The following is a 27,540-nucleotide window of genomic DNA, read 5'->3' as shown; positions in this document are numbered from 1 at the left end:
CTAGTGTTGGGTCCGGATGTTTGCCAGTTTCTTTGAAGAAGTCTTTCCAGTCACAAGGTAAGGCAACTCCTCCTTTCGGTGATATGTAAATTGAGAATTGCAACAACTACAGGTGACTGGGGAGGCGGGTGGGCGCATGTGAATCTACAGCTCTACATGCCAAGAACAAATGCTTACTGGGTAAGTAACATTATACATTCAAGGAATGTGAGCTGTAGATCATATGCTTTGCATAGACTAAAGCAATGTTTTGAGTAGTGCCTAGCCTACATTAGCTTGTTGCCTTGCTAACACATCTACACAACGTTTGGTGAATGTGTGCGGTGTAGACCATGTTGCTGCCTTACGGGTGTCAGCTAGGGGACTATTCCCCAAGAAGGCCTAAGTAGCCCCTATTTTGCGAGTGGAATATGCCCTAGGGAGTATCAAGTTCTCTTGGCTTTCGCATAAGATGTCTGGATACATTTTATAATCCATTGTGCAATGCCTGGTTTAGATATGGGATTGCCTTTGCGTGGTGGAGCAAAAGCAACAAAGAGTTGTGTTGTATTGCGAAATTATTTTGTTCTTTCAACGTAACATAGTAGAGCTCTTCTAACATTAAGAAACAATACTGACATGGGTAGAGTGGATTGCGCACCAAGGGAAACACGAAGAGCAAGAAAAAACAACGGACTCGATGCCCGTGCACACGACCACTGAAAAGAGGACTCACCTTACCTCGTGACTGTAAAGACTTCTTAGAAAAACAACTTGCAAACATCCAGACCCAATACTAGATGGCAGGAGTATGCAAAGCATGTGTCTACAGATCAAATGCCTTGAATAGTAGACATTGTTTGTACTTTATTTTAAGACCAAGATCTTCGCAATAAGGACGTACGTTTTTAACCTCTTCAGTGCTCATGACGGCTCCCGGCCGCCATGAGTCACAGTAGGCGTGTGCTCATGATGGCCGGGAGCCGTCCGAACGTTGGCGCTCCTTCCACACGCTGTTAATTCCCCGCCTGTGGGGGAGAATTAATCAGTGGGCGTAGTTCGGAGGATTCCTGGCCATCATGAGCACAAGCCCACCATGATTTATGACGGCCGGGAGCCACCATGAACACCGCAGCGCCGCGCCCACCCCCCACACCGCGGAATTTGTGCCGCAGCAAATGGGTTAAATGAAAATACTTCTCACTTTGGAAAATCAGCACTTAAAAACTTTTCAGAACAGTTCAAGGTTATCCTATTTGGAAAACAATATTGCGGTTATCCTATTTGGAAAACAATATTGCGGTTAAACAGGAAAGTAAAGCACTTACAATTCCTGTCGTCTGGACCAAATTCAGCAAGGGGCAAAGGTCAGGTGAGTACCAAAATTGCACCACCAGGGGCACAGGGGCAGCTGGGTGCAGAGGTCAAAATCAGAGTTTGGAAGGATGCAATTTCAACGTTGGGTTCCCAATGCTTTTCAATGAGGATTGGAAAAAAGGTTGCAGGAGGAAGATCGAGAGCGGAGGTAAGTAGAGATGTAGGGAAGGGTGGCGGAGCTTGCTCGCAACCAAGATGGCTGCTTGAGCCGAGAGCTCCCGTCTCACCTCCTATCCGACCAGAATCCTGCTCGTTGCATGGTGCTTCACGACTGCGCCCTGAAGGAAAGCGCTGAGAGACTGTTGTGGCCTGCAATCTGGCAAAGTGTGGACCCCTGGCACCCTCCGTTCACATGGATCGCGATGTGCGGGCCGGGCTTGCTCGAGGCAGTGCGAGCCGCGGGACTGTGCAGGCCGTCGGGGCCTGGGGCACAGACCAGATCGTTGCCTGGTGCTTCCCAGACGCTGGAAGAAGCACGAGTGATTGGCGGAGAATAGCGTAAGGAACGATCCCTGGACGCCGCCGGTACCCGGGTGAGGAGCCGGTTGAAGGGCTGCCCGGGGGACCGCGGAGCAGCGTGGCTCGGCTGGTCCTGAAGTGTGGCCGCCAGCGGGGACCGGGCCCTGAGTTGGGGGATCTCCCTTGCTCCGTCTGCGGAAGGCGCCGCTCGGGGCTGGGGGATCCTGCGCCTGTTGCTGGACCCTGGTGGCGGGTGGGATCGGACGCGGCTCTGAGGGGGCCCTCTGGCCCCCCCTCCGCCTGGCGGCAGGCGAGCTCAGAGACACGCTCCTGCAGTGCGGAGGCTCAGCGGTGAAGCTGGCCTGGCCTGCGGCAGCTGAAAGGGAGATCGGCGGCTGAATAAGACGACCTGCATGCTTTAAGGCACGGAGACATCTACGGACCTACAGGGGCCCACCCCACTGCCAGAGTGTCACACTGAAACGCTGCTCGAAGTGGTGAGGTGCGCGACAGCTCTGCTGCTGAGTGCCATAGGAGTTGTGGCACAGTCAAGTGCCCAGCAATACCGCTACAGGACACATTAAGGGGCTCATCTGGATCTAGAGTGAAGCTTGGAGGCCTAGGGGCCATATTGAGGTACTTTTAGACGGAGGAGACCTGCTGGTAGCCCCGACGCCACCTTCTTCTATACATACCTTCAAGGGATGAAGCTTGATATATCAGCAGGCGGTCTGCTGCTTGCGGTATTTACCACCCGCCCCCCCTCTTGGCAGGGGGTTTGTCATTGGACGGGATCAGCAGCGACCCCCGCTACTAGACACGGTTATCTGAGTCGCTACTGAGATTGGGGGACGCACAGCGACAATACGATGGGTCAGAAGGACAGGACCCAGCCAAAGCTCTCGTTTGAACCGAAGAGGCCAAGACCTGGCGAATCTGCACCAGAAGGCAGGTCTTAGCCCCGACGCCACGTTCTTCTATACATACCTTCAAGGGATGAAGCTTGATATATCAGTAGGTGGTCTGCTGCTTGCGATATTGCCACCCCGCCCCCCCCCCCTCCTCCCTCTTGGCAGGGGGTTTGTCATTGGACGGGATCAGCAGCGACCCCCGCCACTAGACACGGTTATCTGGGTCGCTACTGAGATTGGGGGGACTCACAACGACAATACGATGGGTCGGAAGGACAGGACCCAGCCAAAGCTCTCGTTTGACCCGAAGAGGCCCAGACCTGGCGAATCTGCACCAGAAGGCGGGTCTGGGAAGACGAAGACAATCGTAGAACACCTGCAGCAAGACATCCGCAGCATATTACTCGCCATGGAGAAGAACTTGCAGGGTGGAATCGCCTCCCGGAGGTCCAAGATTGACGCGCTCACCTACCGCATGGACCGAATGGCGGAGAGGCTTGATAAGCAGGCGGAGCGCATCAATATGTCCGAACGACGCCTGACGGAGGTAGAAGAGACACATACATCCCTGGATCCGGAACACAAGCAGCTGGGCAGGGTGAAGCAGTTATTACAGGACAAAAAGGAGGATTTGGAGGGTCGTTCCCGCAGATGCAACCTGCGTATCACGGGCCTTCCGGAAACCACACAAACCGGGAATATGGAGCTATTTATTGAACATATGCTAAAAAAGCTACTAGGGGACACAGCCTTCTCCGGAATGTTCGTGATCGAGAGAGCACACCGATCCCTGGGCCCGAGGCCGAAACCTGGGGCGCCCCCGCAACCTATAATAGCGAAGCTGTTAAACTACAGAGACCAGGATGTGGCACTCAAACTATCCAGGGAGAAGCAGCCGCTACAATACGAGGGGTCAGAGAGCTCATTATTCCTGGATTTTACAGCTAGAGTGCAGGAGGTAAGGCGGCAATTCGTCCCAATAAAGAGACAGCTTCGTGAAATGGACGCGGACTACGCAATGCTGTACCCCGCGAAACTGAGGGTCAACAGGCAAGGGAAATCCATGATCTTCACTGACCCTAAGGTGCTGCAGAAGGCCCTTCGGGGAGGAGCGCGAGTCCTTGCGCCATTCCCTAACACAGCCCTTCTGGATGAGGTGCCGGGAGGCGCCCTCGACGAACAGGACTAGCTACAACGCATGGCTACGGATGTCGGAGTATATGTTTTGCCTGTGTGGTGCAGGGCGGTTACATTACAGTCTAATGATGTGCTGGGGCTGCGGTGGCGCCATCTGCGCGGTTGTCCGCGAAAGACTCAGTTCTGCGACACGGGGGGAGGGGGGGGGGGGGTGACGGTCTGGCCTTGATTTTTTGTGTCCTTTGGATCTAATGTACATGTTATTTCGAAGTTTGGATATGCCACCTTCGGCGGGGCCCCACTATGTGAGTCTACATCACTTGCGACCCTGGTGCGTGGGAGTGGGGCCACCGGTTTGGGGGGGGGGGGGGGTTTGAACCGACTGCAGACTCAGACTATGTTGGAAGATGCGTAATATTGAATTTGGTCCGAGGTACACACAGGCAGGGCACTGTTGCACACGAGCTAGAATTGCTGTGAGGGGGGGGGGGGGGGGGGGGGGGTTTGTTAACATTGCAAGAGAATTGAATTGCGATGAGGAATTGTGTTGGTTTTTCTTGCAGGGGGGGGTCGGGGGGGGGGTATCATTGTTGTCTTTTTGGCACAGATGCGACAGGGCATGACATGATTGCAAAAGCATACGATATATATTGTCACAGCCCATATACAGATCGTTAACACAGGAATGACGGGGGGGGGGGGGGGGCAGACCACGTGGAATAGGAACAAATTGTGTTTTTTCTGTCGGCTACTTCCGCCCACCGTGAATCACAGTTCTCTCTTTTGTGTTTGGACTTATTGGAGAATGGGGAAGGGAGAGTTCAGGATGTGGAGGGGGGATTTTCAGGGCCGAGTTGGGGTTGGGCAGGCGTGAGAGGGTGTTGGGGGGGGGGGGGTTTGTTAACATTGCAAGAGAATTGAATTGCGATGAGGAATTGTGTTGGTTTTTCTTGCAGGGGGGGGTCGGGGGGGGGGGTATCATTGTTGTCTTTTTGGCACAGATGCGACAGGGCATGACATGATTGCAAAAGCATACGATATATATTGTCACAGCCCATATACAGATCGTTAACACAGGAATGACGGGGGATCCCTGGACACACCGACGCTGATGACCTGGAACGTTAGGGGTCAGGAATATCTTGCAATACCTCTCCAGACATGGAGTAGACTTTGCTCTTACAGGAGACGCACCTCCACCCAGACAGCCATATTTTACGCACCAGGGGACTGCTGGGTAAAATACACGCAGCGGGTTTCAAATCACATGCGAGAGGTGTGCTGACATGGGTCAACCCTAAGTACTCTCTGACGCGGACACCATTAGAGACGGACGGGGAGGGACGATACACCATATCGAAATGTTGCAGGAAAGGCATGGAGGTCTGTATAGTGAACACTTACGGCCCTAACTAAGACTACCCTGCCATTTTTTACAGCTTAGACGGAAAAGATTCTAACGCACTCTATGGGTTCTGTCCTCTGGGGGGTGATTTTAATATGGTACGACAGCCCAGTATAGATAGATCGGACGGCCCGAGCGACGACCCTCGGCAAGGGCACTAGAGATATCAATGACAACTGGATCTGAGAGATGTATGGAGACACAGACACCCGTCCCATGGAGGCTATACTCATACAATATACACACTAGGATTGACTATTGGCTGACCTCTACTCACTTAACTCACAATGTGCAAGCTTGTTCGATATTGCCACGCACCTACTCAGACCATTCACCACTGCTGCTGACAATTGCCACGCCCGGGAGGCGGATCCCTCCGTTTGCTTGGCGAGGAATTAGCCACTTCTATTGAGATGTTCTTTGATACAAATTGGGACTCTGTTGACTAGTTTCAGACGGTCTGGGAGACCTTTAAGGTGTTCATCAGGGGGATCGCCATCTCGAAACATACGGGGGTGCTCAAATCGATTCAAGGTCGCCTAGCGGCCCTAGAGAAAAAGCTTAAGAAGCTGGAGGCTCGTCGTTTAACGGACAACAGCGACGCCATTGCGCAGAAAATCGCTAGTATGCTGACTAACTTCGGAGTCTGCCTCTTCGTGGTATTCAAACACCTGGGAAAGTACGCAACTGCTAGAGTCTACGGCGTGGGAGAGTGCCCTGGGGCGGTTCTCGCATGGTTGGCCAAGCAGCGCAGGGATAGAGTGGTGATTCCAGATATAAGAGCCTCGCTCTCGCACACACCACTATCAGAGGACCAGGTAGCTGAAAAGTTTCGTGAATACTACGCAGCTCTGTACGCCTCTTGTGGCCTGGCCCCAGACGAACGCATACTTGACTACCTTTCTCACATCAAACTACCCTGGTTGTCTAATCTCCATCGGGAAATTTTAGGATGACCGATAGAACGGGAGGAAGTCATATTGGTATTGTCGGCTAGGGGAGCGCGCCGGGAAGTGATGGCATAACTGTCGCCTTTTACAAGGCTTTTGCGGATCTCCTGATCCCACGATTGCTTACACTGTTTGAGGACATAGCTGACTCTGGAGTTATGCCACCAACTATGCTTGAGGCAATACTGGTTGCCATATTTCAACCGGGGAAACCGCCGGGAGACTGCACCTCGTACCGAACTTTGTCGTTGCTAAATATTGACGCGAAGATATTCGCCAAACTGATAGCTAACAGACTCAGCCCCATGGTCACCACGATGGTCGCGCCCGAACAGGCTGGCTTTGTGCCCAGTCGTAACCTCACCTATAATCTTAGGACTGTTTTTGCAGCTCTAAAGCACACGCGCCCAGAGGTCCCCGCAGTCGCAGTCTTTTTAGATATGGAAAAGGCCTTCAACTCTGTTGAGTGGCCTTTCATGAGACAAGTCTTAAGCCGAATGGGGGTGGGAGTTATTCCTTCAGCTCTTAGCGACCCTGTACAATGCTCCCAAAGCGCGCATTCCGATCGGCTATTTGACCACTGACCCCATCCAAATCATCAGGGGTTCGAGGCAAGGCTGTCCCCTATCTCCCATACTATATGCAATCACAGCTAAGCCTCTGGCGTGCGCTCTGCGGGAATATCAGGGGCATAAGATTCCCAACATACAACCTGATGGGGTCCACGTATGCGGATGATACGCTATTATATATTCGCGACCCCGAAACCCACCTGTCTACGGTGCTGCGCAAGGTGGTCCTGTTCAGCTCCCTCTCAGGCATCCAGGTGAACTGGAGCAAATCGCTCATGTTTCCGATCACACCTGCCACGAGGGTGGTTCCGGAATATCCACTTCAGTGGACCACAGAGGCGGTGCGGTACCTTGCGGTCCGTCTGCATACGGACTCGGACCCTGTATTGCGGGAGAATTACGGTGTGGCCATCTCCAAATTGGAAGATGACAGACAGGTGGATTGCTCTGCCGTTGTTGCTGGTGGGGCGAATCTCTCATGAAAATGATCGTGCTGCCCGCTTCCTGTTCAGTAATATACCCATGGTTCTGTCCAAAACCTTCTTTTAACAGCTACACTCGCTGATGATTCGGTTAGCCTGGGCCGGCAAGCAGCCAAGGGTAGCATGGAAAACTCTTACTCGCCCGTATCAGGAGGGTGGCTTGAGTGCACCTGACATGGAACTTTATTATCAGGCAGCACAAGGCTTGCACGCATACCAATGGATCCATGGTCCGGCGGATGCCCCGCATGTGCGTATAGAATCCATTGTCGCGACACCTGTCCCTCTACCTACGTTGCTATCTAGGCCTCAAGATCGCCGTACCGGAATCCTAGACTCGTTGACTACGGTCACACATGCGTGGCACTACATGAAGGACGTACAGGCTTATAGCTTGCTCTATGCAACGACTGCCCCCCTAGCTTGATGTACTTGGTTGGCGCTGTGCAGAGATAGGGGGGTGCTGGCTGCGTTCGAGTCCCTGGGCATACGAAATATGGGAGATCTTTTCTCGGACTGCGCTGTACGCTCATGGGAGGAGATTGCCTCAGAGGACGCTCACTATCCGATGTGGACGAGTTTTCAGTTCCACAGGGTGCGGTATGCCCTCAGGGACCTTCTGGGGGAGGACATGATGGAACCCCCGGAGGTTACGGCTTTCACTTACATTATTAACGCTAACTCCCCCCGCCAAGCTGGTAACCAACCTGTATCGGATCGCCGTCTCCGAAAAGACGGCGGAATATACTAAACCCCGCTAGGAATGGCAGAGAGACTTGGCGGTCGATCTGACCGAAGAGAAGTGGCAATATTGCTGCTTAAGCACAATGCGAATATCTCTCAACTGACGTCAACGACTGATACATTTTAAATTCCTGAACCGGGACTATTATACCCCGGAAAGACTCCACAGATACGGTCTCCGAGAGAGTCCCCACTGTGAAAGATGCAGAGCGCAGGTGCCCGATTTCCTGCATGTAGCCTGGTCCTGCCCAGGGATTGCGACCTTTTGGAGCGGGGTTCATGAGGAGGTAAATGGGGTTACTGACGTAGCCAACAAAGGGTTAAAGCTATTCTGGGTTAATCCAAACCCCTCGAGAAGGATCTTAGAAGGCTGATCGATATGGCCTTCCTCCTAGCTAGAAGGTGCGTGGCTCTCTCCTGGATGCGCGGACCCGTGCAGACGCTGATGCAGTGGAATAACGAAATGCTATATTGCAGCACCCAGACCGAATTATATAGGAAATTGCTGCCCCCACGCAACAGACCTAAGAACTATTGGTCATTATTCTTAGACAAAAGGCCCACACCAGACACACTGGAGGTGGAGAGTACGGATACACATACACAAGTTGGTTCCTCTCTGCCTCTCTCACCCACAGTCTTCAGGGTGAACGCAGGGCGCACGTTGCAGTCCTCACTTGGGTAAGCTACCTGCAGACATAGGTTGCAGACAAGATGTTGGTCCTTCAGGTCAAACTTGTGAATGCAATTCTTACAGAACTGGAATAGTCTTTTTCATCAACACAGCCCCCTGTAAGGGCATTCTCCATACTCTAAGAAGGAACTCGCTTCTCAGCTAAAACGTCACTGGTACCCACTTCTGTTTCCTTCTCTTCGGGGGACTATATATTTTTCAATTGTGAGATTTTTTTCCTCCCAATTGTTGGGGCTCCTTCAGCACACACCCAGACCCAACGGAAATAAAAAATCTGAAGATCAAAGGCGGGATCTTCCGGAGGAAGCACAATGATTTAAATTGGGGGGGTCACCAAATGTAGGTCTGTCGACGCCCACCAACAAAGAGTTAAAGGACAAAAGTTCTTTAGAAGAAATCCAGACCCCCAACCACTAGATGGCAGAATAGTGCACAGTATGTGAATCCAGAAAAGATTTATGCTGCAATACTACATCACTGCATGCCATGTGAATCCAGAAACGATTTATTCTGCAATACTACATCACTGCATGCCACGAACAGATGTAGAATGGGTAACATTTGTCGTTCGAGGCATGTGTGGCTGTAGATACACATGCTGTGCATAGATTGTGAAGCAGTCCTACCAGAAGCAGTGGACTGAAAAGGTGAATGGTGTACCGCCTGGTCAACATTGGCTTGCTAGGACATCCACACAATAATGGTTTTGTAAAGGTGTTATGATGTAGACCAAGTAGCTGCTTGGCATATGTGAGCTATTGGAAAGCCATGGAGGCGCCTTTTTTTTTGCGAGTAGAGTAGGTTCTAGGAGAAAAGGGCAATGTCCTCTTAGTTTTAACATAGCACGTCTGGATGTACTTTACTATCCATCTTGCAGTGCCCGATTTGGAAAGGGCCTTCCCTTTATGGGATTTGGGGAAAGCAACAAAGAGGACTAAACATTTCAGAAACACACAACAGCTGTCAATATAGTTCATGATCCAAAGTACGGAGGGCCCATTCCGCAGCCAAATAAAGGTGGGGGCGGAGGGGAGTGGAACAGGGAGTTCAGTGGATTGGTTACGGTAGAACTGAGACCACCTCAGGGAGAAATTTGGGGTTGGTGCCGAGGACAACCATATACTCTTTTCCAAGGATAGTGCCTGCAGCTCACCGAGATGTCTGAGAGTAGTGATGGCAACCGGAAACACCACTTTCAAAGATAGAAACTGAAAGGGGCAGAATGGATGACCCATCAGTCTTGGCAAAACATTGCTGAGGTTCCAGAGGAGCAATGGCTTTGTTAAGACCCTTCATAAAACCTTGATCACTGGAATTATGAAGAGTAAAATGTTTTCTCTGTTTTGTAGTTAGGCAGCCACAGCAGTAAAGTATTAGAGTACAGAAGTGAAGGCCAAACCTGCCACCCGCAAGTGAAGTAGATAGCAGACAATATCCTGCACATTGGCCACCAGAGTGTCAACTCTGTTTGGGTGACCCCCGTACTCAAATCTCTTCCACTTCGCAGCATCACATGCACAGGTGGTAGGCCTGCATTCTTATGCATTCAGATGGAAGATTAAGAATGCAAGACAGAGACATGGAATCCGGGTGTCTGATTTTTCAATGGTTTTGCATGGTAAGGTCTGGCCTGCTTGGAGCCTCTGGTGCTGAATACCAAGAGTTCGAGCAGACCCATGAACCAGGGTTGGCAATCCTAGGTGAAAGCCACCAGAACGAGGGCAAGACGTCTGCCGAAGCCTCCGAACACAGGGGGAGGGGGGGGGGGAGGAAATAGTTGGGAGGATGAAAAGCATAGGCAAATATTGCTAAACTACTCATCCATAGTGCCTGGACTGTAGAAACCTGGAGGCAAAGCTTAGACATTTGGTGTTTTCTGCCATGGGGAACAAGGCTTTCTCTGGGAAGCCTTATTGGTGGAATTACTGGAGGAGAACTTGCGGGTTGAGTTCCCACTCATGGGCTTGTGGACACATCCTGCGGATGACCGCAAATTTGTGTTGACTCCCAGTAGGTGCTCCTTTACCACATGGATCGTGTGTCGGAGAGCCCACCGACAAATACTCTAGCTTAGGTGAGAGCTGGGGAGATGGAGTGCCCCCTTGATTTGGAGGATCATACATGGCAGTCATGCTGTACCTCTTGGTGAGGCCAATTTACCAATCAAGTGAGGAAGGAACGCTTTCAATACAAGGTGAACAGCTGGTAATTCAAGGTAATTGATGTAGTGGCTGGGTTTCCACTGGCCTTCCAGTCAGATCCTGTAAGTGCACACACCATCCCGTAAAGCAGGCATCAGTTTTAATGGTCCTCTGCAGAACTGGGTCACAAAAAGGCCATCCCTACAGTAGGTTGTTGGTGTTCCACCACTGTACAGAGCAACAGCCAATCAATACAAGATAGTCCCGATGAGCCATCGCTCGAGAACACTGGTGCATTAAGCACTCCTATAACGGACACATATGTAATCCGGCATGGGGTACTATGGCAAAACATCAGGCCATCACGTTGAGGCGTATTAGTGTCCTGACCAGGACTTCTCGGTCTGGTTGGAGGGAAGGAAGGAGTGTCTGAAGAGACTATTCTTGCAGAATTTGGATAGGACATACCTACTTCGGATTTGAGAATTGCCCTCAGGTAGGGTTAGATTTGGAGGAGTTAGAGCTGGAAATTGTGGCGCTGATAGTAAAACCTAGTTTGTGAAGTAGGGTGATGTCGCCCTGCGTGTTTGCAGCATTTCTGACGGGTTGCACTCTTGAGCAGCCATTTCTCCAAATGGGGGAGGTGGGGAAGGGAGGCATTAACGCCCTTACCTACGCAGGTAAGCGGACACTACCGCAAGGTACTTGGTGAACACCCTGGATGCCTGGTTACTCGAAAAGGGGAACATCTTGAATTAGTAATGCCATCTGCGGACTACAAATCTGAGGTACCGGATGGACTGGAGAAACGGGAATCAGACACGTCAAGACCAAAAGCAAAAGTTACTTACCTTCGGTAAAAATAGATCTGTAAGAAGAAAACAAGTTACTTACCTGTAACGAATAGTTTCTTACCTGTCGGTGTAGTTTTGCAGCTTGAAGATCTTTCTGGATTCACTATGCTGTGCATATTCCGCGGTCTTGTGGTTGGGTCCGGATTCGTAGTCTTTTCTTTTTTTTTTTTTTTTGTAGCCCCTGTGGGAGTCGGCTTCACACCTCCTCGGGTGCATTTCCGGTGACGTCGGCATGCTTCCTGCGGAAGCTCCCACTCTTGGGCGCCATCTTCGGATTCTTTTTTCCGTGTTTCTTTCGTTTCCGAAGTAATGGCAATGTTCTATTTAGGTGAGAATTTTACCGCTTTGTACTTAAAGTCTTTCTTACTTCTCTTTTTTTTTTTGACCACCTCTTCTCTCCCCAGCCTCATCTTTCTGGCGGAGGTGGGTGGGTTCGCTAGTGAATCCAGAAAGATCTTTAAGCTGCAAAACTACACCGACAGGTAAGAAACTATTCGTTTTGCAGCGTGAATCTTTCTGGATTCACTATGCTGTGCATAGATTTTGTAGCGGTTTCTCATTTCTGTGGCGGCTGGGTGGAAGATGAGCTTTGGTTTCTGAATATGTGCTGGAGCACCTTTTGTCCGACTTGTGCTTCTTTGTTCATCTGCACATCCACGCAGTAGTGCTTCGTGAATGTGTGCACCGAAGCCCATGTTGCCGCCAGGCATATGTCTTGTATGGGTGTATTAGCCAGGAAGGCTATTGTAGCCCCCTTCTTCCTAGTGGAGTGGGCACGCGCCCCCTCTGCTAGTTCTTGCCCTGCCCTCTTGGGGCAGAGTTGAATTGTTTGCGCGATCCACCGTGCAATAGTGTTCTTGGTTACTGCTTTGCCCATGTAACTGTTGGCGAACGACACAAAGAACTGTTTTGTTTTTCTGTGTGCCTTTGTCCTCTCAATGTAATGCATGACCGCCCTTCTGGCGTCTAGGGTGTGCAGAGCTCGCTCTGCGCTAGTGGTTGGTTTTTGGAAAAAACCCGGTATCTGTATGGACTGGTTCATGTGGAATTTGGACACCACCTTCGGCATGAAGTGTGGGTCGGTCCTCATCACAACCCTATCATTGTGTATTTGTATGTAGGGTTCCTGTAGCGTTACCGCCTGCAGCTTGCTTACTCTGCGTAAGGACGTTATTGCAACCAGGAAAGCTGTTTTCATAGTTAGCATCTTCAAGGAGGCCTTGTGAAGTGGTTCAAAGGGCTCCTTCATGAGTTCCGTCAGGACTACGTTCAAGTTCCATGCCGGTGGCGGCACACGTTTGGGTGGTGCGATCCTCTTTGCTCCTTCCAGGAACCTCTTGACAACTTGTAATGTGAAGAAGCTTCTGCCCATCTCACCCCTTGTGTAGGCGACAATAGCTGCCAAGTGAACTCAGGAGGACGAGCTGAGGTTTTTCTCCAGTAAGTGGTCAGGTATTTTAGCACTGTGGAGTCCTTTATTTTATTGTGAAGTCCTTCCCGTCTGCACCACATCGTGAATCTTTTCCACTTTGCGACATAGCACCTCCGTGTGCTGGGCATTCGTGCCTCCCGAAGGACCCTGAGGGTGCTCTCAGGCGGTCTCAAATGTGCGAACTCTATGTCTTCAGGAGCCATGCTACTAGGCTCATGCTCTCTGGCTCTGGTTGCAGCACCTCTCCGTTCTGCATGGAGAGCAGGTCTTTTCTTCTGCCGAATCTGTGGGGTGCACTCGGTGTCATCTCCATGATCTGCGAGTACCATGTCTGCCTCGCCCACTGTGGCGCGACCAGTATCAGGGTCATGCTGCTTGCTCTGCACTTGCTCAGTACTCTGTGCATCAGTGGTATCGGGGGAAAAGCGTAAGCAAATGTCCCGGACCAATCTATCCATAGGGCATTCCCAAGGGACCCCTCTTCGGGTTGTTTGGATGCAAAGTTTTGGCATTTTGCATTCTGGCGTGTTGCAAACAGATCCACTGATGGCGTTCCCCACCTGTTGAACAACGACCTTGTCTCCTGAGCATTGAGCTCCCACTCGTGGGATGCCGATGTCTGTCTGCTCAGCCAGTCTGCCTGAATGTTCTCCTTCCCTGGTAGGTGTATGGCTAGCAGGTCTATTTGAAGAGGGATGGCCCATCTCCATATCTCCTGTGCCAGCGTTGAAAGCGTTGTTGACTGTGTTCCACCCTGCTTGTTGATGTAGAACATCGCCGTGGTTATGTCTGTCTGCAGCAACACCCTTTGCTTGTACAGTCTTGTCTGGAAGGCTTTCAGTGCAAGGAAGATTGTCTTCAATTCGAGGTAATTGATGTGTTTTGTCGCATCTGTTGGCGTCCAAAGGCCCCTCACTTTGAGTTCCTCCATGTGAGCGCCCCATCCCTTCAGGGATGAGTCTGTGGTGATGGTCACTGTCGGAGTTGGGGGTGTTAGAGGCTTTCCCCTTGTTAAGTTCTCCATGGTCCACCATGTCATCTCCTTCTGCACTGCGTGAGTCACCACCACAAGATCCTACCAACTGCCTGAAGCCTGTGACCATTGCTCCTGGAGCCATTCTTGCATGGGTCTCATGTGGAGCCGCACATTCGGCACCAGGTGGATGCATGATGCCACCATCCCCATGATCTTGCTCGCAGTCCTCACTGTCCCAGCTTGCCCCTTCCGGTAGAGGCGAGTTTCCTTGACCAGTGCCCTTGCTCTCTTCTCGCTGTGGAACACTTTGCCCTGTACGGTGTTGATCTCTGCCCCCAGGAAGATCTTCACTTGCTCCGGCTCCATTGATGATTTCTTCCAATGGACGGAGAACGCCAGGTTTATGAGCGTGCTCGTCACTGTATGTGCGTGTTGCTTGCACTTCTGGTACGAGTTTGCTTTCACCAGCCAGTCGTCCAGGTAAGGGTATACGTGTATCCCATGTCTTCGTAGGTGCGCTGCGACTGCCGCGAGGCACTTTGTGAATACCCTCGGTGCTGATTTTAGTCCGAAGGCTAGCGTTGTGAACTGGTAGTGGCCTTGCCCGATCGTGAACCTGAGCATATGCTTGTGCTTCTCGTTCATCGGGATGTGCAAGTAGGCGTCCTTGAGGTCTACCGTGACCATGAAGTCTCCGACCTGCAATTGCGGTAGTACCTCCTGTAGGGAGGTCATTTTGAATTTTTGTGTTCTTATGAATTTGTTCAGGAACCTCAGGTCTAGGATGGGTCTCATTGTGTCGTCTACCTTTGGTACCAGGAAGTACGTGGAGTATATTCCCTGGTTTCTTTCCTTGAAGGGAACCCGTTCTATGGCCTGCTTTTGTAGAAGTTCTTTTGCTTCTTCCTGAAGCCGCGCCAGCTGTTCTCTTGCTGGTGGCTTTCCCCTTGGTTTCCTGCTTGTTGGCCTCCCCTCCAACTCCAAGCAGTATCCGAATTGGATAATGTCGAGGATCCATTTGTCTGATGTGATTTCTCTCCATTCTTGGAGGTAACATTTTAATCTTCCTCCCACTGGTGTTATGTGGTCGTAGGTGTTTAGATTGTCCTGACCCCTCTGTACGTGGTACCCGCTGGGATCTTTTCTGTGGGCGGGCACCCGGAGGTCTTTGAAGTCACTTCGAGGTGGGCTGCTGTCCCCCTCTTCTATTTTGCCCACGTCCATTTCTCCCTCGAAAGGACTGGCCTCTTGGTTGGTACTGCCAGGACTGCTTCTGCGGACCTTGCTGAGCCTGTGAGTCTGCCTGGTGCGTTTGCTGGAAAGCCTGGTGTGATGTACCTGGCAAGTTTCCACCTCTTCCGCCGGGCCTCCGTGACGGGGTGCCCCTTTTGTTGCCTCTGAACTGCAATGCCGCCATGGATCTTGCCGTTTCGTTATCTTTTTTGATTTGACAGAGCTTCTCGTCAACTGTTGCTCCGAACAGCGTGTTGCCGTTGAACGGTGTGTTCAGGATACTGTGTTGCACCTCGGGTTTGAAACCTGAGATCCTGAGCCAGGCGTGTCCTTTCTGTGACACCCATCATCATGAGCCTGCTGGCCGTGCCTGCTCCGTCCAGGGCCGTCTTAAGGCAAGAATTTGCCTCGTTTTTCCCTTCTTTGACCTGCTTTTCGGCCTTCTGCCTGGCATCCTGGGGTAGGTCCTTCACCAACAGCCCCAGCCCCTCCATGATCTGGTACATGTGCCTGTTTATCAGGGCGTTGGAATTAGCCATGCTCCAGTGGGTCGCGGCATTCCGTTCGATCCACCTGCCCACCAGATCCATCCTTTTGCTCTCCTTATCCGGCGGTGGGCCTGAGGTAGTGGATACGCTCGCCCTCTTCCTAGCTGTGGCCGTGATAATGGAGTCTGCGGAGACCGTGCCCTGAATGTAGGCCGGGTTCTTTGAGGAGTGTTTGTACTTCTTCTCGGTTCTGGGAGTTACCGCCTTGCATGTTGCGGGCTCCTTGAATGCTTCCTTCCCCTGAGCCAAGACGCTGTCGAGCATTGGAAGGAACTGGCTCCTTGTTTGTGTTGGAAGCAAAGTCTCTAGAAGGAAGTCTGCTTTTCCTCGTCGAGCTTGAGCTTGAAGGCTGCTGCGGCAGATTGTATCACCGAGTTGTATGCCCCGATGTCGTCCGGCGGCGAGGGCCTCGAGGGGTATGTGTCGACCGCCTCCTCCGGGCTGTCGGTGTCGACATCTATGTAGTCTACCTCCTGTAGGTCAGAGGGGGCCGACTCTGCATCCGTCCTGCTGTCCTCTTCCTCCCCATAGTTGTAGCTATCGTAGGCGTTGTCGAACTCATCCTGGTAGTCTAGCACCTCGACGTCCTGGTCCTGTTCCTCGGCGATCTCTTCTTCCTCCTCGACCACCTCCACCACAAGTGGCTTGGTCTTGTGGGGAATCGTGAAGGCCTTTATCTTAGCGTCGAAATCCTTCTTACGCTGTATGATGTTCTCCATTTCGGCCTCGAGACGCCTCCTCTTCTTCTCCATCTTGACCGCGTGTTCCGCGTCGGATGGATCGGCCGCTCTTTTCGTCTGCTGGCCCGGTGGCGTGCTTTTCGGTGTCGAAATTTGACGTCGACGCCGAACCAGGTTTTGGGTCTGTGGTCGGCGTCGTTAGTTTAGGTCTTTCTCCCTCGGCGTCGATCGATCCCTTTCGTGGACGATTTTCGACGTCTTCTGCTGATCAGCAGCTCTCGGCGCCGGGGACTCCTTCTCGGAAGATCCGCTGGGCCTGTGAGTAGTCGCGGACGCCGCCTTTTTTGGCGTCGGCGTTTTCGGGGTCTTGCCCTCGATCTTTCGAGACTCAGAGTCTCTCGAGTTCTTTGGGGCCGAAGAGTCTCCTACCTTATCAGAAGTCTTCGTGTAATCGGTCTCTACGACCGTGTAGCTGTCGTCTTCGGCGGCAGCGTTGTCTTCTTCCTCGGTGGACATCCCCAGGTCGTGGAGGGACTGAGTCGGGCTCTTCCCCTGCAGGGTGTCGTGTGCTACCCTCTGCCTCTCTCTTACACAAAGGGTCTTCGTGGTGAAGGCGGAGCAGGCGTTGCAGTCCCTGCTTTCGTGATTCACCGGTAGGCAAAGGTTGCATACCGGGTGCTGGTCCTTCTGCGCGTACTTGTGGTGGCAGTTACGGCAGAACTTGAACGGCGTGTTGTCCATCATCAAGCGTCCAGGGCCTCCCTGGTCGCGTGTTCGTCGAGGATCTCGATGAAAAACGCCCTTTTCCTTGCTGATTGTTCGTCAATGAAGTTCCCTGGAGTCTTCAGATGACTTCTCCTTGCGTTTTCTGTCTTTTCTTCCTTCTTTCTCCAAAAATGTCTGGAGCCCAAACGGGAACGATCCAGACCCGACCGCGGAAAAAAGAATCTGAAGATGGCGCCCAAGAATGGGAGCTTCCGCGGGAAGCATGCCGACGTCACCGGAAATGCACCCGAGGAGGTGTGACGCCGACGCCCACAGGGGCTAAAAAAAAAAAAAAAAAAAAAAAAAAAAAAAAAAAGACTACGAATCCGGACCCAACCACAAGACCGCGGAATATGCACAGCATAGTGTATCCAGAAAGATTCACGCTGCAAAACTTTGGTTCCCCAGTATTGGTAACTTTCATAGATTCCCATGCTTTTGTATCATTCCCCGTCGTCGGAATGGGAGTCTCTGTAACAAAAATACCATAGCAGTAGGTACAAAAGAGAAAGAAAAAGGCCTAGGCATCATTCCCTTTTGTAGCATATCACCCTCTTTTTGTAAAAGAGACCAAACTTAGGCATCAGCCAATCAGAAGAGCCTCACCCCGTAGAACCCTCCTGAAGGAACCTCAGAGCCTCAGATTTTCATAGCTGTTGTGTAACAGTCACCATATCTGCTGTAGGTGTGAACAGGGGCATGAAAAACCCACCCGGCACCTGGTCCGGCAACAGACGACGCCGGTCCGTGTTCATGTCCATGTCGGGAAGGAGGCAGGGGGGAGAGAGACACTTGACATTGGTTGAGGGCCGACCGGCGTTGGGCATGGTAGTGGTGCTGTTGGAAGCGGCACCGGTGGAGGTGTAATAAGGTCAACCAGTGCCGATCCAGATCTGGATCCAAGGTGGGCCTGTGGCACCGGAGCCACCGGCAGCTAAGACCTAGGCCCCCCCAACCTACGCCCCCCTTCGGATCAGCCGACTGACAAGGAGAAGTCAAAGAGCGACGATGCCACTTTGACTGCTTATGCTTCGACCCAGAGTGCGAAGACTTCAAGCCGGAATAGCGATGGCTCAGCGACCGGTCCCTCGACCTCCCTCTCAACCGGGACCTTGAACAGCACGGAGCAGACTGCCTGTGTTCAAGCAGCTTTCAGGACCGCTCCCGCAAAGCCTTCGGCGTCAACAACTGGTAGTCGGAGAACGACTTGGGGTCGTGGTCGCGCTCCAGGAAAAAAAAAAAAAGACATGCGGTGCGGATTAGTCACAGGCGATGGCAGGAACCGCATGCTTTAAAACCGGGCATCCCTCGTGCACCTTACAGAGTCGAAGACTAGAAAAAAGAAGTCAACTAAAGTAGAGCAAAACTTAATCAAAATGACTGAGGTACCGCTCTTCCCGGATCTGCGCTGGCTGACGCAGAAAAAGAAACAGAAAGAACAGACGTCAGCGTCTAAGTAGCTGCAGCAACGTCATCCCTGCGACCAAGACACAGACGACGGACGTGGAGCCGACCAACGCCACCTTCCGACCCGCAGAGGTAATGCGGACGAATAATCTTTCCGGACCGAGTCTGATGCAAGGGAGTAATTCTACGGTAAGCAATCTATAACTAACGTGTTTCTTTCAGATAAGTCACCTTGCTGTAGTAGCGGGATGACATACTGAAGAGTAACCATGAGGAAGTGCTCTAAAAAAAATTATTCGTTTAGGGGTCTGAGGTCCAGAATTGGTCTGAGGGACCCGTCCTTGTTGGGTATAAGGAAGCATAGAGTATACTTCTGCACCCGGTTGAGGATGGGTGGCAGGTAAAATGGACCCTTCAAGAAGGCGCGCTTGGACCTCTCCCAATAGCCTTTCGTGTTGTGCAGAGAGATTATGTTTGCAGTGTGGAACATTAGGAGGTATGGAAGTGAACTCAAGACAACCATGCTGGATAATATCCTTCACCCACTGGTCAGTGGAGACGTTCTGCCAAGCAGTAAAGGAGATGGATTCATACAGTAGCTACTTTGGGAGAGACACTTATCTCTGCCTCTGGAGTTCTTGCCCCTACCCCACAGGAACTTTTGAAGTGACCCCAGGGAGAGGACTGATAGGGCTATGGTCACTGGTAGATCATGGAGGCACCAGGGGAGGTCGATTTCAAGCCTCCACAAAAGAAATTGGGGTGAAATTATCAGAAGTAAGAAACAGTTTGAAGGGTGCCCATAGCCTTTGCAGTCTCAGTATCCGTTTTGATTTTTTCCATTATGTGTTCAACTTGCGTCCCAAACAAATGTTGTCCATAGGTTGGCAAGTGGAGTAACTTTTGCTGGATTTCAGGTTTCAAGCTGGATATACGGAGCCAGGTAAGCCTGCGTAGGAGGACACTAGAGTGGATTCCCTCGCAGCAGTGCCCGCGCCATCTATGGCACAGCATATGATGGCATTAGAGATCTGCTTCCCCTCAACATCTATATTGTAAACTCACTTTCCATGCTCCTCCCTCCGATCCGAGGGGTCACAGTCATACCTAGAAAGGAGGCCGACAGAACTGGCAATCAGCCAGTGGTTGGTCAATTGTGCAGCCACCCTTTTGTCTGCTGCAGCAATGTGTTTACTCTTCTTGTGTGGTGGAGGGCTATCACCAGTAGCCTGGTTATTAGCCTTCTAACAGGCAATAGTAACCACCAGGGAATCAGGTGGGAGCTTCTCCTGTATGTACAATAGATCAATAGGAGACGCCTTGTATTTCTTGTCCACCCTGGGTGTGAAGACCCTCACATTGACAGGATCCTGAAGAAAAGAAAAAAAATCAGATGTGACTGAACATGCTCCCGAGCATGGGAAGGTACTGAGTGCAGTAATGAGTGAAGGAAAATGTTTCGAAAAAGGAAGTTCTCCAAAGGCTCAGTATAGTTATCTACCTTATGGAATGAAGCTGCCCTACAAATCAGCTAGTGGTACGAGGTGGAATCAGCTATGTGTTTGGAGGGATGTGGGGGTGTAAGGAGAGGTGGAGGGGCAAGCAAGGAATGAATCAATATGCGTTTCCTGGTGAATCAGCCTCACAGGGATCCTAAGGATCCCTCTATAGAGGTGTAATAAGAGTATATACCCCTCCCCCTATGTCTGAATGAGGAGACCTCTGAGGTGGGTGAGGATGGGGTACACCTGGGGAGGCATGCAGCGAAGATGAACGCTGTGTAGAGGGGAGAGGTGGAGGAGATAACAAGGGCAAAGGGCTTGTAGCCTGGTCTATCTTATTGCACTGCTTGGGAGGAGATGGCAAGTCCAAATCTTCTTCTAAGGATAACCAATACTGATAAGAGTGCGGCGAGGGGTGTGACCTCGGATCCCTTGGAGATCCAGAGGGGCACCAGGCTGGTGAGCCCATTATCGCCCTGGCACTGGAACCCCTGGGTCGTGGGTATCAATCAGGAGAGACATGGGCGCTTCTGCCATGCGGCTCGGGGACAGGGCACACCTGCTTTCCTTATATGCCAATTTTATCTGACAACACTGGCAGTTTTGTTCCCATGCCTGTTGCAATATTTTGAAGTCTTCCATCTACGAAATCAGCATGACTAAATACTCGATTTACCCAATTGATGCCCTGCTAGGTCGGGACCCCACTGTGCTCCCCCATATGCCTCTGCGCTGGGAGACCGATTAATTCAGATATTTAGGGGTTGTGGACACCCTCACCATACAAAAACAGAAGCAATGTAACAGATCGGGTGGCAGAGGGATTGGCTCGATCAGTCTGAACATGCTCCCCTTATCCCTCATGTGGCGCCTAGCGGTGGCTAAAATGGTAATCCTGCCTAGATGCCTTTTCGCCGTTCAGCATTCACTAGACACTTTACAGAGGTAGTGTTCAAAAGACTTCACTCCTTGCTATTAAAATTAATGTGGGCGGATGGCAAGAACAAAGTAAGCTGAGAGATACGGCAGCTACCAATGGAGGAGGGTTGGGGGTAAAGGTGTGAGGGGACACGGAGAGGATCAATATTTGATCCAACACAGCAATACAGTGGGAAAGAGCAGGGAGGGTGGTCCTGAAGCGCGCCCCCTTTGCAAGAGTTTCAGTACTGGGACCTCCCAACTTTCCTGCACCTACGGAGGTGGATGTCACTGGCTGGAGGGAGGGGTACACAACATTAGCAGACCTATTCCCCATAGACACATTGATCACTTACGAGATGGCAAAGGAAAACTTTGAGGTGGTGAGGGGGGTCAATTCCTTCTGTATGTTGCATCCACTAACATAGTCCGGGATATTTGGCCCACATGCCCGGAAGCTCGCGACTCCTTAGCCCCATTCAGGGCACTACAGGAGCTTGGGGGAGGGAATGGGGGTGGGTGGTGGTGGTGGGGGGGGGGGGGGGGGGGGGGGGAGGGGACACAGCAACATTTGATAACCCAGTTATACAAAGCCATGATTACAGATATGCCAAGAACAGAGTAGCAAGAGTAGCCTTGCAGGAGGACTTGCGTATGCCGATAGACACAAGATGGAAGGAGGCCTGTACTCTGGTGAAGAAGGCCTCATTTAATGAGAGGTTTAAACTGGTTCAGTTTTATTACTCGCGTGGCACATACGCCACTCCGGTTTGGCTACACCTCATAAACCCAACAAAACCAGACACATGCCCCAGATGCAACGCTGCCCCAGCATCCTTCATACACTTAGCCCTGCACTGTCCAACAGTCCACAATCTACTACATCTTTGCTGGGGACACCGAAAGAATGCAAGAACAGAAAAATGCAGTGGAGATTTGTACAATTGACACTAGTACTGGCAAGAAGACAAGTAGCAATAGTATGGCTATGCACAGATGGTCCCAATAAGCATAGATGGGAGAAAGATGTTAAAGAATGGGTGATGATCAAGTAAGTCAGGCTACAGGGGTTTAGGGTGGATGAAAACGCAGAAGAGGATCTGACAACATGGAGGGAGGCCATAGTGAGTTGAGACTGCAGTGGAAGGGCGAGATCCAGTGGACTCCGGACCCGAATAGGGAGGTGCTCCAAACAGAGGACTCAGATAGAGGGGAAAAGATCCTAGCAATATTACCTGTGCGGAAAATGGAGCCTGAAAAACAAGGGATTTCGAGGGAAGGGGGCGGCTTCTCGGACAAATGCATGAGAAGGGGTGGGATGGCTAAAAAGTTTGTTCTTTTTTCATAAACGTTAAGTATAACATTATAGATGTAATCTCAACAATTGTGAAATGGAAAAAATAAACATTTAAAAAAAATGAGTAGACTTAAATATAGTCTGGGCATATCTGCTAATGCAGATATGCCTACACCTGTAGTATAGTGCACCCTGCCTTAGGGCTGGAAGGCCCGCTAGAGAGGCAACTCACCTGGATTTTAGGCAGTGCTAGTTGGCATGGCACACAGGCATGTTGTATTTGTTGTTTTGTCTGCACCAGGCCATGCATGCTGCAGAGGCTGTCTTCATCGCCTAGGTGAGTGATCCCTAGATGAACTTTAGTATCAATACCCTAGTGGAAATCGTGGAACATTGTTGGGGAACAAGCACTAACACCGGGGGACCTGGTTGGCAGGAACCCTGTGCACCACTACTGAAACCACATTAAAAATATCAGGCAAAAAGTGGGGTACATTCTCACACACACTACCTTGTGACTGCAAGCACATCTAAGAGAAAGTACTTGCACATATCCGGGTCCAACACTAGATATGTATGTATGTAGATATACATGCCTCAAACATTTGTACAGCACCACACAACATTTTTTACAAAATGTAACACACAAGAGCAATGCTAAAAAGAAAAACATACCAATGGTTAACAGTGTTTTAACTTACTTGTTGTCTGTGTTGCCTCTCGATTTCTTGTAATTTGCATAATCCTCCAAAATGGCATCAACACTTTTTTTAGCAGGGAGATAGAAAAGCTGTGGTGGACAAGAACAAGGACATGAATTAAAAAGATGAATTTACATGGTATAATGGTGGTCTTGCTTCTTAGGATGAGAAGGATTCGTACTGACAGTATTTTGTTTTTCACTTAACTAAGAGCCTTGACACCAGCCACCATTACTCTCCTAACACTAAACACTCACAATATGAAAATCCACACACTAAAACTTCTCATCATGAAAGTGGGTTAATATATGCCTGAGGGCCCCCACCTTTCAACATCCTCAACTCCACAATCGAGTTTCAGACTCTAAACTTAATCACAGAAAACGTTACATTCTTGAAGTGTGCAATCAGCCACCAACCCCTTTCAAGTACTCCTGAGCCCAATAAAGGAACCATTAGTAAAAGTCCAGCCCACTCAAAGCCATTCTATTGATGAGCCGCTCTTGAAATAAGTCAGGGAAGTTCATGAACATGACTGACTAGTAAATGGGACAGAGCCAGGGTAGAATCCAATCCCTACAAGTGGCTTCAAGAGGAGATCCACAGAAACAAGAACACAATTAAAATAAATACTAGGACTCAAACATGCGCGATGCAACAATCCAAGCGTAAATGCTTCCTCCACAACTGTAGCTCGGCAGCAAAATACAACCTAGGAATAGCTGAAGTTTTCAGTTAACAGAACTTGCAGTTTGATATTCTTCACAGAAAATGGATTAACAATTCCTCACACCCAATATTAGACACCCTGGTCCTATAAGGCTTCTCCATCATAAACCTAGACAGATTAAACAAGACATGGGGCTGAGAAGCAGCTGTGTAATAAACGTTTACCAAATGCCAAGTCTCAAGAAACGTCCTCTGAATGCTTACAAGTGGAAACAAAATTTACACCGATACTATGTAAATAATCCAATATCCCTAAGAGAACAAATCATAAAGCATGATCATTTTACACTGGGGCAACCAGAAGAACTCAACGATTTCTATTGGCAGCCACATAACTTGACTTAAACAACCTTACACAAATTTACAGTTCCCCCCCCCCCTCCCCCCACACACTCAAAGTGCACCACACTGGATGGCCGTTTTGCACGAGGGGAATTCTAAAGATTGATTCAAAAGTCACTGTACTTTAGACTGACAAAAAAGCAACAGTAAACTCTAGTCAACCAAAACGATCTAAACACGGTTTCCAAATAACAAATAGTAATAGGATTGTACCAACTCAAAAAGTTTGCTTTTAAAATATTTTTTGTAGAAGTGGACTAGGATTCGTGATGGTTGTGCCCACATCAAAGGTCCTGCAGAGGTCATAAAATAAATAAACCTGTGCTCAATCCCGGGTAAAGGAACATAAAGCAATCAGGCCGAAATCAAAGGCAGGGTATAACGTATTTAACCAGTGCATACAAGGCACAAAAAGCCACGCAACTCCACAACCAATTCTAAAATAAAATGTTAAAAGTAAAATAAGACCAGAATGACAAAAAAAACAAGCATTTACAATGCAATGGTCTCGCCTTTGCAAAAAAGTTAGCTATTGGAATTGTAAATGACAACATTTTTATTTATGTGTTGGTTTTGAAATCAGATAAATACATGGCATCGTCATTTACAATACCAATAGCTTAATCTCTCGTAAATGCCACACACACAGAGCAACCCCCACACACAAAGACAGCCCCCCACACACACACACAGCCCCCCACACACACACACAGCCCCCCCCACACACACAGCCCCCCCCCACACACACAACCACACACACAGCCCCACAGAGCCCCCCGCACACACACAACCCCAGAGCCCCCGCACACACACAACCCCACAGAGCCCCCCACACACACAGCCCCACAGAGTCCCACACACACACACAGCCCCAGAGTCCCACACACACACAGCCCCACAGAGTCCCACACACACACACAGCCCCACAGAATCCTACACACACACACACAGCCCCACAGAATCCTACACACACACACAGCCCCAGAGTCCCACACACACACAGCCCCACAGAGTCCCACACACACAGCCCCACAGAGTCCCGCACACACAGCCCCACAGAGTCCCGCACACACAGCCCCACAGAGTCCCACACACACGGCCCAGAGCCCCCCCCACATAGCCCCCCCACACACACACACACACACACAGCCCCCCACACAGCCCCCCACACACAAGAAGTCCCACACAAGGAGTCCCACACAAGGAGCCCCGCACCCACACACAGAGCCCACACCCACACCCACACAGAGACCCACACACAGAGCCCAACACCCACACACAGAGCCCAACACCCACACACAGAGCCCCACACACAGCCACACACACAGAGCCACACAGCCACACACACAGAGCCAGAGCCCCACACACAGAGCAAGAGCCCCACACACAGAGCCAGAGCCCCACACACAGAGCCAGAGCCCCACACACAGAGCCAGAGCCCCACACACAGCCACACACAGCCCCACAGAACCCCCCACACACACAGCCCCACAGAGCCCCCCCATGCACACAGCCCCACAGAGCCCCCCCACACACACAGCCACAGAGCCCCCCCACACACACACAGCCACAGAGCCCCCCCCACACACACATGGCCACAGAGCCCCCCCCCCACACACATGGCCACAGAGTCCCCCCACACACAGCCAGAGCCCCCCCACACACACAGCCCCCCACACAGCCAGAGCCCCCCCCACACACACTGCCCACCCACACAGCTAGAGCCCCCCACACAGCCACACACACACTGCCCCCCCACACAGCCACAGCCCCCCACACAGAGCCCCACACCCACACACAGCCCCACAGAACCGCCCAGAGCCCCCCACACAGCCACAGTGCCCCCCCACACACAGCCCCCCAGAGTCCCCCACACACACACAGCCCCCAGAGTCCCCCACACACACACAGCCGCCAGAGTCCCCCCCCACACACAGCCGCCAGAGTCCCCCCCCACACACAGCCCCCAGAGTCCCCCCCCACACACAGCCCCCAGAGCCCCCCCCCACACACAGCCTCACAGAGCCCCCCCACACAGCCACACAGAGCCCCCCCCACACAGCCACACAGAGCCCCCCCCACACAGAGCCCCCCCCCCCACACAGAGCCCCCCCACACAGCCACACAGAGCCCCCCCACACAGCCACACAGAGCCCCCCCCACACAGCCACACAGAGCCCCCCCCACACACAGCCACAGAGCCCCCCCACTCAGCCACAGAGCCCCCCACTCAGCCACACAGAGCCCCCCCACTCAGCCACACAGAGCCCCCCCCCCCCCACTCAGCCACACAGAGCCCCCCCCACTCAGCCACACAGAGCCCCCCACCACAGAGCCCCCCACCACAGAGCCCCCCCACACACACAGCCACACAGAACCCCCACACAGCCACACACTGCCCCCCACAGAGCCACAGCCCCACAGACAGCCCCCACACACCCAGCCACACACTGCCCCCCACACAGCCAGAGCACCCCACACACAGCCAGAGCTCCCCACACACAGCCCCCCCACAGAGCCACACAAAACACACACAGCCCCACCACACACAGCCCCACAGAACCCCCACTACACACACAGCCCCACCACACAGTCCCACTCACAGCCCCACAGAGCCCCCCCCACACACACAGTCCCACTCACAGCCACACAGAGCCCCCCCCCACAGTCCCTAAACACACAGCCCCACAGAGCCCCCCCCCCACACACGCAGCCACACAGAGCCCCCCCCACACACATGGCCCCACACAGCCCCCCCCACACACAGCCACAGAGCCCCCCACAAACAGCCAGAGCCCCCCACAAACAGCCAGAGCCCCCCACACAGCCAGAGCCCCCCACACAGCCACAGCCCCCCCCACACACACAGCCACACACACACACACACACACACAGCCACACACACACACACACAGCCACACACAGCCACAGCCACACACACACAGCCAGCCACATACACACAGCCAGCCACACACACACACACACACACACACACAGCCACACACACCCTTGTGATTGAAGAGAGGAAGTGTGAATGTGGAAGTAAGGTCTTTACAATTTCAGAGGGCTCAGCGAGGTCAGAGCTCATCGTGGGGGCCAGGGAGTGGCTCATCCTGATCCGGTGGCACAGAGCCAGCAGTTTGCAGTGTGCCCCTCTCTTCTCTGTTGATTCCTTCCCAGGGTTTGCTGTGGGTGATCTATAGCCAATTTCCTCTATTTCCGCAATGGCAAAACTGTAGTTACTCTTTTATCGGAGCCACAACCGATTTATTCGCTACTAGTAAAGTAGCTGGTACTAAGCACCT

The 27,540-nt window shown here is 51.6% G+C and overlaps 1 protein-coding gene across 9 annotated transcripts in view; it reads right to left on the bottom strand.

Annotated features, from left to right (window-relative positions):
- Window positions 1–27,540, bottom strand: part of MORF4L1 (mortality factor 4 like 1) — a 220,127-nt gene that overhangs the window by 130,904 nt on the left and 61,683 nt on the right. For all 9 annotated transcript variants that reach the window (XM_086957916.1, XM_086957918.1, XM_086957917.1 and 6 more), the window contains one exon: window positions 23,165–23,253. In XM_086957916.1, the coding sequence (XP_086814042.1) occupies window positions 23,165–23,253 (89 nt within the window). The remainder of the gene's footprint in view (window positions 1–23,164; window positions 23,254–27,540) is intronic.

This window comes from Lissotriton vulgaris, chromosome 2_1 (assembly GCF_964263255.1).
Source record: "Lissotriton vulgaris chromosome 2_1, aLisVul1.2, whole genome shotgun sequence".
Taxonomy (NCBI): domain Eukaryota; kingdom Metazoa; phylum Chordata; class Amphibia; order Caudata; family Salamandridae; genus Lissotriton; species Lissotriton vulgaris.
This window is presented reverse-complemented; position numbering and strand designations above follow the sequence as displayed.